The following is a 12,449-nucleotide window of genomic DNA, read 5'->3' on the forward strand; positions in this document are numbered from 1 at the left end:
GACAGCGGGTCCAGATACATTCAAGGTCATTCAGGTTGTCTTCCCCAAAATAAATTTGTGAACCAGTTAGTTATTGTGGCAAGCTGCTCACTACAATTAACATCTTTTTTATATTTCAAAGATAATATAATTTCTACACGAGGATGTTAAAAACATCAGAATTGAGATCTAATTCAATGTTGACAGAATTGTAGTTCACAGTATGGAAGTGGTTGAGGGCTTTATAGATTTTATAGAAAAATTCTACATTTTTTTCAGTCATTACTTATTTTTATATTATATATATCTACATTAGATTCTTGAATTCTTTGGTATTTATCGCACATAAAGCATGTTCTCATGCATAAATGTTTTCATTATTTTCTTCACCAATTTCCTTGTTTTTATTGTGCAATTTGTACACCCCTTTCAAGTACCAACACTATGCAATTTTTATATTAAAATCCATAACTTCAATCTAGATTGTTTTTGAACCCATTTCAGTTCTCCTGAAATCTCTTGCAACCCTTCAGTTTATCAATTTTGATACCCAGTTAATATCTATACACACACACAAACACCCTTTGAGCAATGTTTTAACATTTTTCAATCCTTTGCCATTAAAAACATGTCAATTTGTCTACCAAAATGGATAACTTCAAATTTTTCCACAATATAATCTAGCTGCAACATTATCACCCTTTCACTTAGCATGTCCATATCCCCCAAAGCTTTTCTATATACTCCTGATTCCACCCAGCTTTGCATCATATGCAAATTTATATAGGTTATACATGGTCTCCTCATCCAAATCACAAATGCACACCGTGAACAGTTGAGGCCCAGCATCGATTCCTGTGGCACCTCACTAATTCAGTGCAAAAAAAAGACGGTTTAATCTTTCTTTGCTTTAAATCACTCAATGCATTTTAAAGTTGTTCATCCATCGTCAATAGGGACATTCAAAAGAGTTAAAGATAGGCACATAAATATAAGAGAAATAGAAGGTTATGGGGAGGGGAAAAAATTAGACTGTTATAGAGTAGGTTTCAATAGGTCAGCACATCATGGGCTGAGGGCCTGTACTGTGCTGTTCTAGGTTTCTCATTCAATATGCTCCCCACATCTCAATTTTAAAAATAATTTTATAATGATATGTTTATTTCATAGGAAAAATATACTGTTTTTGCCAGATCCTATCTCTAAATATCCTTGGTGCATCCTTTTTGAGATGGATATAAAACTAGTGATTTCAGTATTATCCCTGTGAGAAACTAGTCAAGTTCAAACAATAAAACACTTTTTATCAACCATTGTTTTTATAAAAGGTTTCTATCAAACCCACTTCTTGCCCATATACTTGTCCATTTAAACGTTAAGGTACATAATGTTTAAATGGGCATGTATATTGTTTTCAACTCCCTGCAGAGTCCATTGCCTCAGGGATAGAAACAGCTCTGTGGTTGCATTCTCTTCTCTCAATCAGAAGGTCATGGAGACACGCTTCGCTCCAGAGGCTTGTGTACATAATCATGTCTGACACTCCCATTGCGGAGCTGAGGGGTTACTGCACTTTAGGTGGTGCCATCCTGAAGGGGAGACAATAATCTGAGGTGCCATCTGTCCGTTCAGTGAACAGTGGAAGATCTCACAACTTTATTCAAAATAAAAAGCACAAGACACAAGGGGCGACACAGTTAGCACAATTCATTTCCAGCACCAGCGACCGGGAATCGAACCCCGCGCTGTCTGTGAGGACTTCGTATGTTCTCCCTGTGATTGCAGGGGCATCCATCGGGTGCTCCAGTTTCCTCCTACCTTTCAAAAGTCTATCAGGATTGGATTGAGTTGTGTAGAGAAAGTATGAAAAACACAATAAATGTGAGGTATAGGTTGGCACAATATAATTTTACTCATCAGTTATATTTGACACCACAAAAGCTAAATAAATTGAATCAGACTTTCTCAGATTTATTATTTAGATGTGGACAGGAAGTTGGTACATTTTTGCATTTTACTTGGCAGTGTCCTAAGGCGAAACCTTTTTGGTTGGAAATAGGTAACTTAATAGAATGAATAATGGGGGTTAAATTCCCACAGGATCCAATGTTATTGTTATTGGGTGATTTTAAAGGGGTTAAACCTAAATCAAAATTGAATATGTATCAAGTGAAGTTTGTTCGAATTGCTTTAGGAATAGCTAGAAAATGTAGTGCTATAACTTGGAAGTCTGATATAGATTTGGGAATGGAGAGATGGCATTTGGAAGTTCGGAGTTGAATACCACTTGAGAAAAGTGCATATAAATTTAAGAGATAAATATCATATATTTTGGAAAATATGGATCCCATATTTCCAAACTGTGGGTATGAATATTTGAATGGATCTCAGACATTCCCTTTCTCCTAAAGGTCTCTGAATATTAGAAGACAGTAAGGAGTGCTCCTGTTGAAGACTTCTTGTCCCATTCTTTTTTGCTTTAAAGAGGGTTGGAGGGTGTCTTTTTCTTTCATTCTTTTCTTTTTTTCCTTATATATACCACATGTATTGGAAATGGACTTGTTTTACTGTAAAAAAAACGTGAATCTTTTGTGGTTTTAACTTCAGAAATAAATTTATCTAAAAAAAAACACACTGGGGTGTAGGTTCAATTGGGTGTATTTGGGCAGCACTACCTTGTGGGACAAAAGGGCCTGTTACCATGATGTACGTCTAAATTTAAAATTTGGAACTTCTCGATGATATCCTGAAAAAACAGTCATCCCTTAGCCAAGATCAATAAAGCATCAGCATATTGAGCCTTTTCGCTGAAGTTTAAAAGAATGAGAGGTGATTCTTATTAAACAAAGTAAAATGCAAATATTATGTTCCAATCATTAGGTTCCTCAAACTAGGATTAATGTTTCAAAATACAGGGTCAACCATTCAGGACTGAGATGAGTAGAAATTACTTCACAATTTGTCATGAATTATCTATCTAAGAGGAAGGTGGAGACTCAGCTACGAAGTATATTCATTGAGCAGTTTCTATTTTCTACATCCTCATATGTACTAAAACTGATTATTTAATTATCTAATTGCTTTTTATGGACAAGTTTCCTACCTATAAGTAATAATACAAGTTCTTCCCTTTCACTTCTTTCAGAACTTCACTCCACCAGTCTTTGATATCTTCCTTTTCTAATTTCTCATTTGCTGTTCCCAGATCCTCTCCTACATAAAAAGTGCTAAATCCACAATGTAATCTATTTTTACAATTTTAAATATGAAAAATAATATATATTGTTCATATTATATATTCTATTCATAAATTCTATGATTATGAAATACATCAGATGGATATATTTTCCTTTTAATGCAATTATTAATTTTTATGTATTTCTACCTGGGACCCATCTTACACTGGCCTCCATGAGGTAATATATATTAAATCAAGGCATTAATTAGATGTTTTAGATCAATTGAGTATCAGGCTGTTTTAACTAATCAGAACCGATAGTGGGTTGAAATTTGCTTCCTAAAATCTGATTTCTCCATTCAGAATTATGTGCATAAAAACGAGTTGGTGGCAGACTCAGTAGGTCAGAATAATTGACTCACAGGTGTTCCAAGGCCCAGCAATTAAGAGAAAATGTCAGTGGCATCGATGTTTATTCAGAATTTCAAGGAACTTCAGAAATCTTGTATTTTAACTGAGGGTGGCAGTTCGTATAGCGGTTAGTTATAGTGCCAGCGATTGGAACTGGGGTTCAAATCCCACATTGTCTGTAAGGGGTTTGTACATTCTTCCCATGTCTGCGTGGGTTTCCTCCAGGTCTGCCAGTTTCTTCAAAAAGATGTACTGGGGGTTGTATGTCAATTGGGTGTAACTGGGCGGCATGGACCCGTGGGCCGAAAGGGCTTGTTATCATGCTGAATATCCAAATTTTAGAAATATATAAATTAATATTAATTCCATCTTTCACAAACTCAAGAATATGCACACTTCCTCATGGAGACTAATAAATATCATGAATAACAGGAATAGGAAAATAATGGTAGACATTACAGGCACATGTAATATATATTAAATCAAGGCATTAATTAGATATTTTAGATCAATTGAGTATCAGGCTGTCTTATGCTGAATGGTTGGTAACTGCACTGTTGTCTTAAGAATAAGAATACATTCATTACATTAGTTTTATCATCCACAGCACCTATTTTACATGTGAACAGTCAAATAAAAATATGCACAAATACGTTAATGGATGAAGTGATTGTATGCAGTAATTAAACATATTTATCATGATCAATAATTGTCTTTTTTAACAGCCTTTTTTTTCCCCCTAAAGAAACATGTCTGTCCTTAAAAAGATTAATGTGGAAACAAAATCTGAAAGAAGATGCATTAAGCAGAGATTGTTTGTAGAGCCATAGGTCAATGTAAAAAAAGCCAAGGTGCTCCACCTGAAGCAATATTTAATTGTCCAGCTTTCCATCCAAAGTCTTTGCCTCACAACCATTCTGGCAGCTTGATAAGGATCAAGCTCTAAGGTAGTCATCTACAACGTGTTCAATGCTTGACATTTCCTGTTTCGAGCTTTTGCTTTCCTTATCCACATCTCCAGCAGTTTATTTTTAATCTCGACTCACCATCGGGGCGACACACGGCACACTGCATCCCTACTACCAGGAGAGAAAAACTGGCTTGAAAATTGTTTGAGATTCTGATCTCATTGTTACCCTTTATTGTGGCTAAACTGAGTGATTACACCATTAGAAGCATGTGCTTTTGAAAGCAAGTACACAACTTTTTAATTTAAGATGGATAACAGCAACTTTATTGTCCCTATTTGGATGGCTTGCAATTTATCTCTTTAGCTGAAACTAATTATTCCACATTTTGTGGATCCTTTGAAAAATCAAACAGTAAATTCCCTTTCAACATCCCAGGGAAGAGCTATCAAAGAACAGCATTAGTGCTGAAACTTAAATGGCAACAAGAAAACCCTTATCTGTTCTTCTACCAAGTACAAGAGCACTGCTTTGTGTCTATAAAAGATTTCTGGCACAGTGGGAAAACCTGGTCAATCTCATACCCTGGGACCTGTCCAAAGTGCCAGCACAGCTAAGCTGGAAATTAATACACTTTCCACAATCAAAAGTGAGTGCGTGTGTGTGTATGTGTGTGTGTGTGTGTGTGTGTGTGTGTGTGTGTGTGTGTGTGTGTGTGTGTGTGTGTGTGTGTGTGTGTGTGTGTGTGTGTGTGTGTGTGTGTGTGTGTGTGTGTGTGTGTATACACACCCTCTGTATGTATAGATATACACACACACTCATACATATTGTATACATATATACATATGTGTGTATATGTATATATTTATGTTTGTATATGTATACATGCATGTGTATACACACACATATAGCATATGTGTATATATACACACACACATAGGCACACACAAACACACCCACCAAAGCACGAGAGAGAAAATTTAAAGCCATTTTAGCTTTTTTTCCTAAAAAAGCTCTGTGGTGATGAGATATTGTCTTGTATGTATGATAGTTAAGAGAAAGTTTGTTTCCTGAAGATGTTGTGGTCAGTAGTCTTTGACCTCCAGTTGAGTTGAAAACTATTTTTCATGAAGCAGTATGTTGCAATCATGGAGGTATTTTTACCACTTGTCTGTTCCCGAATGATTGCAGAAACACTCCACAGATGCTCTGCTAGTAACTACACAAGTTTGCTGCTTCCTCCTAGCTTCTCATTCTATTACTTTCACTAGTAACTTTGATAAGGAAATATTGCCAGCTGGGAAACTTTTATTTGTCAAAATAACTCGAGAATAAAATTAAACTCAATGTTACTAATGCTAATTTTGCAGTGGTTACACACTATAAAATCAAAAATTTGCCATTCTTTGATTCCTATAACCAAACAATTGTTAACAGTGGCTCAATGCTAAATATTTAGATATATGACAATGAATTTTAATTTGCCAAAATTGTTTCTGCCCAATATATATATACAAAATAGTTCACTTGCATTTCATTGCAATTTATTATTTCTTAAACCCTGGCTGTTTTTAAATGATGTCTGCACATTGTGTACATTTTCCAGCTGATATGAATTTTAGTTGCCTATTGGTTTGCATGATTTCAAATCCTTGGAGACAGGTTGCTATCTTTTGCATCTAGGAACAGCCACAGCAAGTCTCAATCATCTCACAAGAGATTTTGGCTTTTTATGTTACCTCTTTTACTCGGAAAGCAAAGCTTGTATAGGTTCTTTTGAAAGGTAACTATCTTTGAATGGTGTTGACGGCTATCTTAATCTCACACCTGATATCTCAGATGCCTTCAATCTCAGATGCCTTTTATGAAGCACAAACATTTACTTAACCTTCATCTTTCAATAAATGCATCATTCATCTAATAGCTCATCATTTGAGAGGATAAAATTTTGCAAAAATGGTTGATGGTTTATCTGGATGTCATTTTAATGGAAGGTTCAACATTTACATCACAACAGCGGACACTGGGAGGAAAACTGTGGTCCATCGGGAGATCAAATGCCAGGAATAAATTTTGCCATTAGAATATGGTAAATAAAATATCTATTCCTGACTTGTGCTTTCAAGAATCATGGCACCTTGAAATTAGAAATTTAATAATAATTTTCTCTCAAACTAACAGCTGAAATCTGTCTACAGATCACATGATTTTTTTTCCTCCACAAAACCACTCTGTTGGATCTTCTCGCTAATTTAATTTGAAAGCATTATTTTGACAGCATGAAAGCGTATCTCAATAACAATCATATATTTCAAATATCATATTTTAAAATAATTTGTAAAATCCTTGTGTAGCTCAAAGTATTTTAAAGGAAAAGCTTACTTTATAAACTCTTTTCATGAATCCCTACAGAATGCTGAGCCCTCTCTCCATTTGTTGAAGACGAGAAGCCCATGCTCCAAGCAATCCCAGGAAAGAGGCACTTTCCAATATTTATTTTAGTTTAAGCAGTGGAATCTCGACATGCCAGTGTCCAATTCAAATCGTCACCCTAAGCCCCCTATTAAAATTAATTTTATGTAGAGGAATTAAAAAAGCTGATAAAAGAAGCAGTCAGTGCATCATAACTTCATTTTGTTTAAAAAAATCTGCAGCAAAATCGAGAAGAAACACTAGGATTTTTTTTCAGTGTTTTAATTATCTTTAAAGGAGTAATACAAATTACAAATAATTTCTGTTAAATTATTACATCACAGATTGAACCATACTTAGGTTTGACCAAGAATATTTTTAAAAAGTCTCATTAGCTCAGGAGTACGACGGTAACATGCATGCCTCATTTTAAGATCAGATCGGCTCTACTTTTTTTTTTGCAGTTCATATACAGAATACTGTTGAAATTAGCCCAGTATTTGGCACTGCAGTTCATCAAATTCTGTTCCCTAAGATGCTATGTGACAGAAAGCATGTTTGTATTCAGCCAAATGTCAAGAAAACTAAGAATTCAAATGATAATCGAGGCACGCCATATAGAGCTTGTGAAGGTGAGGTATATGGTCATCTCTTCCCCAGGATTCCACAGGAAACTGCTAATCAGCTCTGAAGGATTTACTGCAATTTTTTTTAAAATCAATGGAGGGAAGCAATTTCTCATTTTGAAATGAGGCAGCATTTGATTTACCTACTTTTATCCAACCTTTTTTTATATCATCATCCCATTTAAGAATTTGAAAATACTCTCAATTCATTACAGCATCGCTCAATGTTTTATTCATGTCAAAATACCATATACCGTATTTTGCATCATCAGAATCTTAACCCGTGCTTCTGTAAATGTACATTTTTCCCCAGATTAAAATTTTCCCAACTTAACACAATTAATTCAAATCTAACATGAATGAATACACCTGTCCCTTTCAAATCCAGCCGAGTGAATCCTTAGCAGCAGCATTGTTTCCCTTTATTCACTTGACTCAATAGTTTTATTGCCACCTTGTAATAATTTCTTATTTTACTCCCTTAATTTCCATCTTATTTCTTTCATATATCTATAAACCTGTTCGGCGACAGCTGTTTAATATTCTACATGCTGGCTGCCAAGACCAAGTGCCATTATAGTACAGTTGAATATGATAATAAGGATTCACTCTGCAAAACTGACTTCACTGCAGCAATCCAAAGTACCTTACAGAGGTGACAGCAATGTGTGAAAAAGCAGTGGTAAATTTGATTGATGATGGTTTAAAAATTTCAGCAAATGTAGGTCAATAACAGAGATGGTGAACTTTTAAACCTTTCCTGTAGCTCATATTGAAAAAAAGCATGTAAAGCAGCATGTGGCTATCACATAGCAACTCACTGGATTAGCATAATGGCTTCTTCTAATGAATGTCTGCATCTAAGGACCAAATGCTTGTGAGAGAGCCAAATCCAATGTCAAGCACTGTACCCTTGCACAAATGGGGCACCCAGTCCCACAATCATCCCGTTAGTTGTCTGAGGCCATGTCCACAATCCTCACTGTACTATATGGCAAATTAGCTCGCTTGACAGCCAACGTGATAAAAATCGTTGTCCAATGCAGACGTTATATTGTGTTCAGTCATCAGAATGTCCCTTTAATTAATTCCATCAGTGGTACATACTGGTACTTTTTATCCCCCCCCCCCCCCCCCACAAGTTTGGAGGAATTTGGCTGAAAACCCAGTTGATTTTCTTGTGCTCTTACTTCAATTGTTTTTTTTTTAATTGTTTTTGTTTCATTGGTGATTCTTCTGTTTCCATCAGGTTTGGCAAGAAAGATCTCTTCAGTGAATTCTCAGTGATAGTGCAAGCAATCTGAATTAATAACACGACAGGAAAAAAGTATCAACTCTTTCCATGTTTCAAACTCTCTCCATTCCAAAAGTGCCAAGGACTCTTCCAACAAGTATTTTCTAATTCCATTGCTCTTGGAGACCAATGGTCCCAAACTCTTTCTTTTAAAAGAGCAGCTGAAGTGAAAAATGGACTCACAATGGATTTCAATGTTCATGAAGTAAAACAGATAGCATGAATTTCAAATTCCAATGATGTAGTATTTTTTTATATAAAGGATAAGTAGCATTATAACGTGAAAATCCATCTGAACGTATAGACAGACCTGAGAGATTCTGCTAATGAGACTGTTCTGCCATTTCTTCATTAAGCTTGCCTTTTAATAAGGCATGACATAGTATTCACATGCTTCTCTCTCATGTTTATATATCTTACAATTTTACAGGCAACTAATATGGGTTTCAGAGAAAGGAGATTAGCATCCAACAAGAACATAACAGAAGATAATTAAGTGATACATAGAAGCCTGCAGATGCTATAATTGTAGTAAAAACAGAAATACTGGAGGAACTCAGCAGGTCTTGCAGCGTCCATAGGAGGTAAAGATATATTACTGATGTTTTGGGCCCGAGCCCTTCTTCAAAACCTTGAACACCATCAGTTCTTGAGGTCAGATTCTTTTGGACCTCAGCTTTCAAGATCCTCGAGCAGTTTCTTTATCCTTGAGATGTGAATCCAAGGAAACCTCGCTTTTGTGATTATCTAGTTTCTAGATCCAATTAACATTTTTTGTCAGTTGGTCTTTACTCCCCCACCCCCTCCCCTCCCTGCCTATTCTTCCTTCTCCCCAGCCTTTTAACTCAGGTACCTGCCTGCTTTTTACTTATACCATGAAGAAGGATTCAGGCTCAAAACATTGGTCATCTTTCTTTACCTCCTGTGGATATTGCAAGGCCTGTTGAGTTCCTCCAGCATTTCTGTGTTTACTAGAACAAATAAGAATCTGCTAATAAATTTGTATTTGGGAAATTATGGTAGAATTTCATACATAAAATGAAAGAACTGCTTTTAAGTTAAGAAAATCCTTCCTAAATTTGTAGTAAAGTTTTAGTTATATGAGCAAAGGGACAAATATATCTTTAAAAATCAACCCCCAACTTCACAATCACAATCACCTTTTGCTCTTATAACTAAAACTTTACTACTAATTTAGGAAGGATTTTCTTAATGTAAGCAGTTCTTTCATTTTGTGTGTGCAATTCTACCATAATTTCCCAAATATAAATTACTAAAATTGTAGAAAAAGAAAGATACATAGTGAGGCACAAATAATATACAGACCACCCCTATATTCAGTAGGCATCGTGAGAAAACATCAAATGTTGCTTCACTATTTCACTAAGAGTGTGCTTTCTGCCTTCTGAGTTGGTCCAACCAGCCTCTACCTCAAGATAGAAGTTCGCTTTCTCAAGTTCATTTGGGTTGGCAGTAAATACTGGCCTTGGCAGTGACACCCATATTCTAAAACAAGAATAAATCAAAACACTTCCATCATCTTTAAATATTATTCTATTGAGCTTGAAATCAAAATCTATATGAAAAATCTGAATGATTGAAACCTCAATAATTACATTTTCTCTCATAAATTGACCAAAATATAGCTCTTTAATAGTATCTTTTGTGTTCATAACTAATTTTGTTCTGTTTAAATTATATAATGCATATGCTCATATTGGAAATTTGAACTGAATCAAAATTACCATCAATATTTCTATAACTTTTTTTCTGAACCTATTCCTGCCTGTCACTCAAGGTCACGCTTTCATTAATTTACAAGTTCCCAGGAAATGGATGACCATGCACATATGTGAGCAAGACCATTTCAGGCGATAGGTCGCAATGTCATGTTGCTAAGTGGCACAGTTTGTTTTTCTCAGTGATGGTGTTCTGGCCTTGTGCACTATTGGAGCAATAGTGCCCTCTGCTGCTTTAATTCTGCATTTACGCTGACCATTGCCAAGGGTGCTCATTCAACAAAACATCACTAAGGCTGAGATTTTTTTAAAAATTAAATTAAATTTAGACATACAGAATAACAGGCTTTTTTGGCCCATATCACCCAATTACACCAAATTAACATGAACCCCGGTATGTTTTGAAAGGTGGAAGGAAACCAGAGCACCTGGAGGAAACCCACACAGACACAGAGAGCAAACACCTTACAGTCAGCGTGGGATTAAAATCCGAGTCGCTGCCACTGAATTAGCAACTCACCAATCACTATGCTAACCGTGCCACCCTAGATGTTAATTGCTGCCAATGTGCAAATTGTTATATCAAACCTTGATCAAATGTATTACATAATAAAAGTAGAAACAATTAAAATAGAATCAAAAAATTCCCTTCATCTGGATCTTTTTTAATCCACATATTTCTGATTGTTGGAAGGTCTGTTAACATCAAGCACTTTTCCATTAAGAGTCACGTTGAGGTCTTACAAAATAACAAAAGGAGATCACAGAAAAGTTCTTTCACTCTAATTCTTTACTTAATTTTCAATGGTTGTACTGTTTCAATAACAAGTATAATCAATAGCTTTACAGGATCACATTGCATTTTCTATTTCAATTAAGGCTCACGGGGAAGCAATATTAAGTAACGGTTCCTCATTCACCATCTGCAGCTCAATACTGGATCCAATAAGAATCAAAGAACTACATACCATTTGCTCCATTTCTTTCCAGGAATTCTCCAGGATAGCCATCGGTCCAAACCACCAATCACTCAGTTTTGCAGAACGTTTCCCTTGAAACCAGAATTGCCGCAACCATTCAAACTCCACCTGCAGCAAGAAAACATTATTCCACTTCAAACAGCAAATCTCTAACCATAACAAATTTATTGTGTAAAGACAGCACTCCTTTCGTAGAATTGAATATTTCACATCAGCAGTGGCTCGTTAAATACCTCCCTCAGTATTCTTAATCACATGGATTTTAATGATTTAAATCAGTCACTCTCAACAAGGGCCCTAAGACCCCACTAGGGGCCACAGCACATTTACGTAAAAGCCATGTTTTATTTTCACCTCGCGTAACATAAATATTTTTTATGTAGTCAGTAGGAAGTACAGAAGAAACCAACTAAATGACTACTTCATAAGGAAGGGGGCCCATAAACTTTGAGTAAAATCCCTGGTGGGGGGGGAAGGCTAAGCCAAAGAAAAAGGTTTAGAATGGCTGCTCTAAATAACCGTATTATGTACAAGCAGCAACTCTGGAGATTAGAAATAAAGCATAATCAAGGCCAAAAGTATTCACCAGGCTCTGTGCCAAAAGAAAATTTATATTCATGATTACTGATATGCATTTCCAGGTCATTCCACTTTGATAATTTAAGATCTGAAAACAACAGTCAAAATCCACAAAGATCTATTCATATGGATGAGTTATCTTCTAAATTTGGTTATGTCAAAATTTTGGCAGTGTGAGCAAGTAACACATCCAATATTTTGCTGGGAAAGATTATCAAGGGGTAATGTTTAAAAATATTGCAGCAAAGTTGAGGCGTAAATTAAACAGGATCAAATGGAATGGGAGAATGATGCTGAGGAGATGAATGAATGCTTCTGTTTCTATCCTCCACCCTAGTTGTAA

General features: G+C 35.7%; 1 protein-coding gene across 8 annotated transcripts in view; it reads right to left on the bottom strand.

Annotated features, from left to right (window-relative positions):
* fto (FTO alpha-ketoglutarate dependent dioxygenase) overlaps positions 1 to 12,449 on the bottom strand; it is a 322,852-nt gene that overhangs the window by 207,272 nt on the left and 103,131 nt on the right. For 6 of the 8 annotated variants that reach the window (XM_069901571.1, XM_069901569.1, XM_069901568.1 and 3 more), the window contains one exon: positions 11,516 to 11,635. In XM_069901571.1, coding sequence (XP_069757672.1) covers positions 11,516 to 11,635 — 120 coding nt within the window. Of the gene's footprint in view, positions 1 to 7,723; positions 10,315 to 11,515; positions 11,636 to 12,449 lie in introns of those variants that run through there. The other 2 variants (XM_069901574.1, XM_069901575.1) reach the window with 2 other exon arrangements.

Source organism: Narcine bancroftii, chromosome 10, assembly GCF_036971445.1.
Source record: "Narcine bancroftii isolate sNarBan1 chromosome 10, sNarBan1.hap1, whole genome shotgun sequence".
Classification (NCBI taxonomy): Eukaryota; Metazoa; Chordata; class Chondrichthyes; order Torpediniformes; family Narcinidae; genus Narcine; species Narcine bancroftii.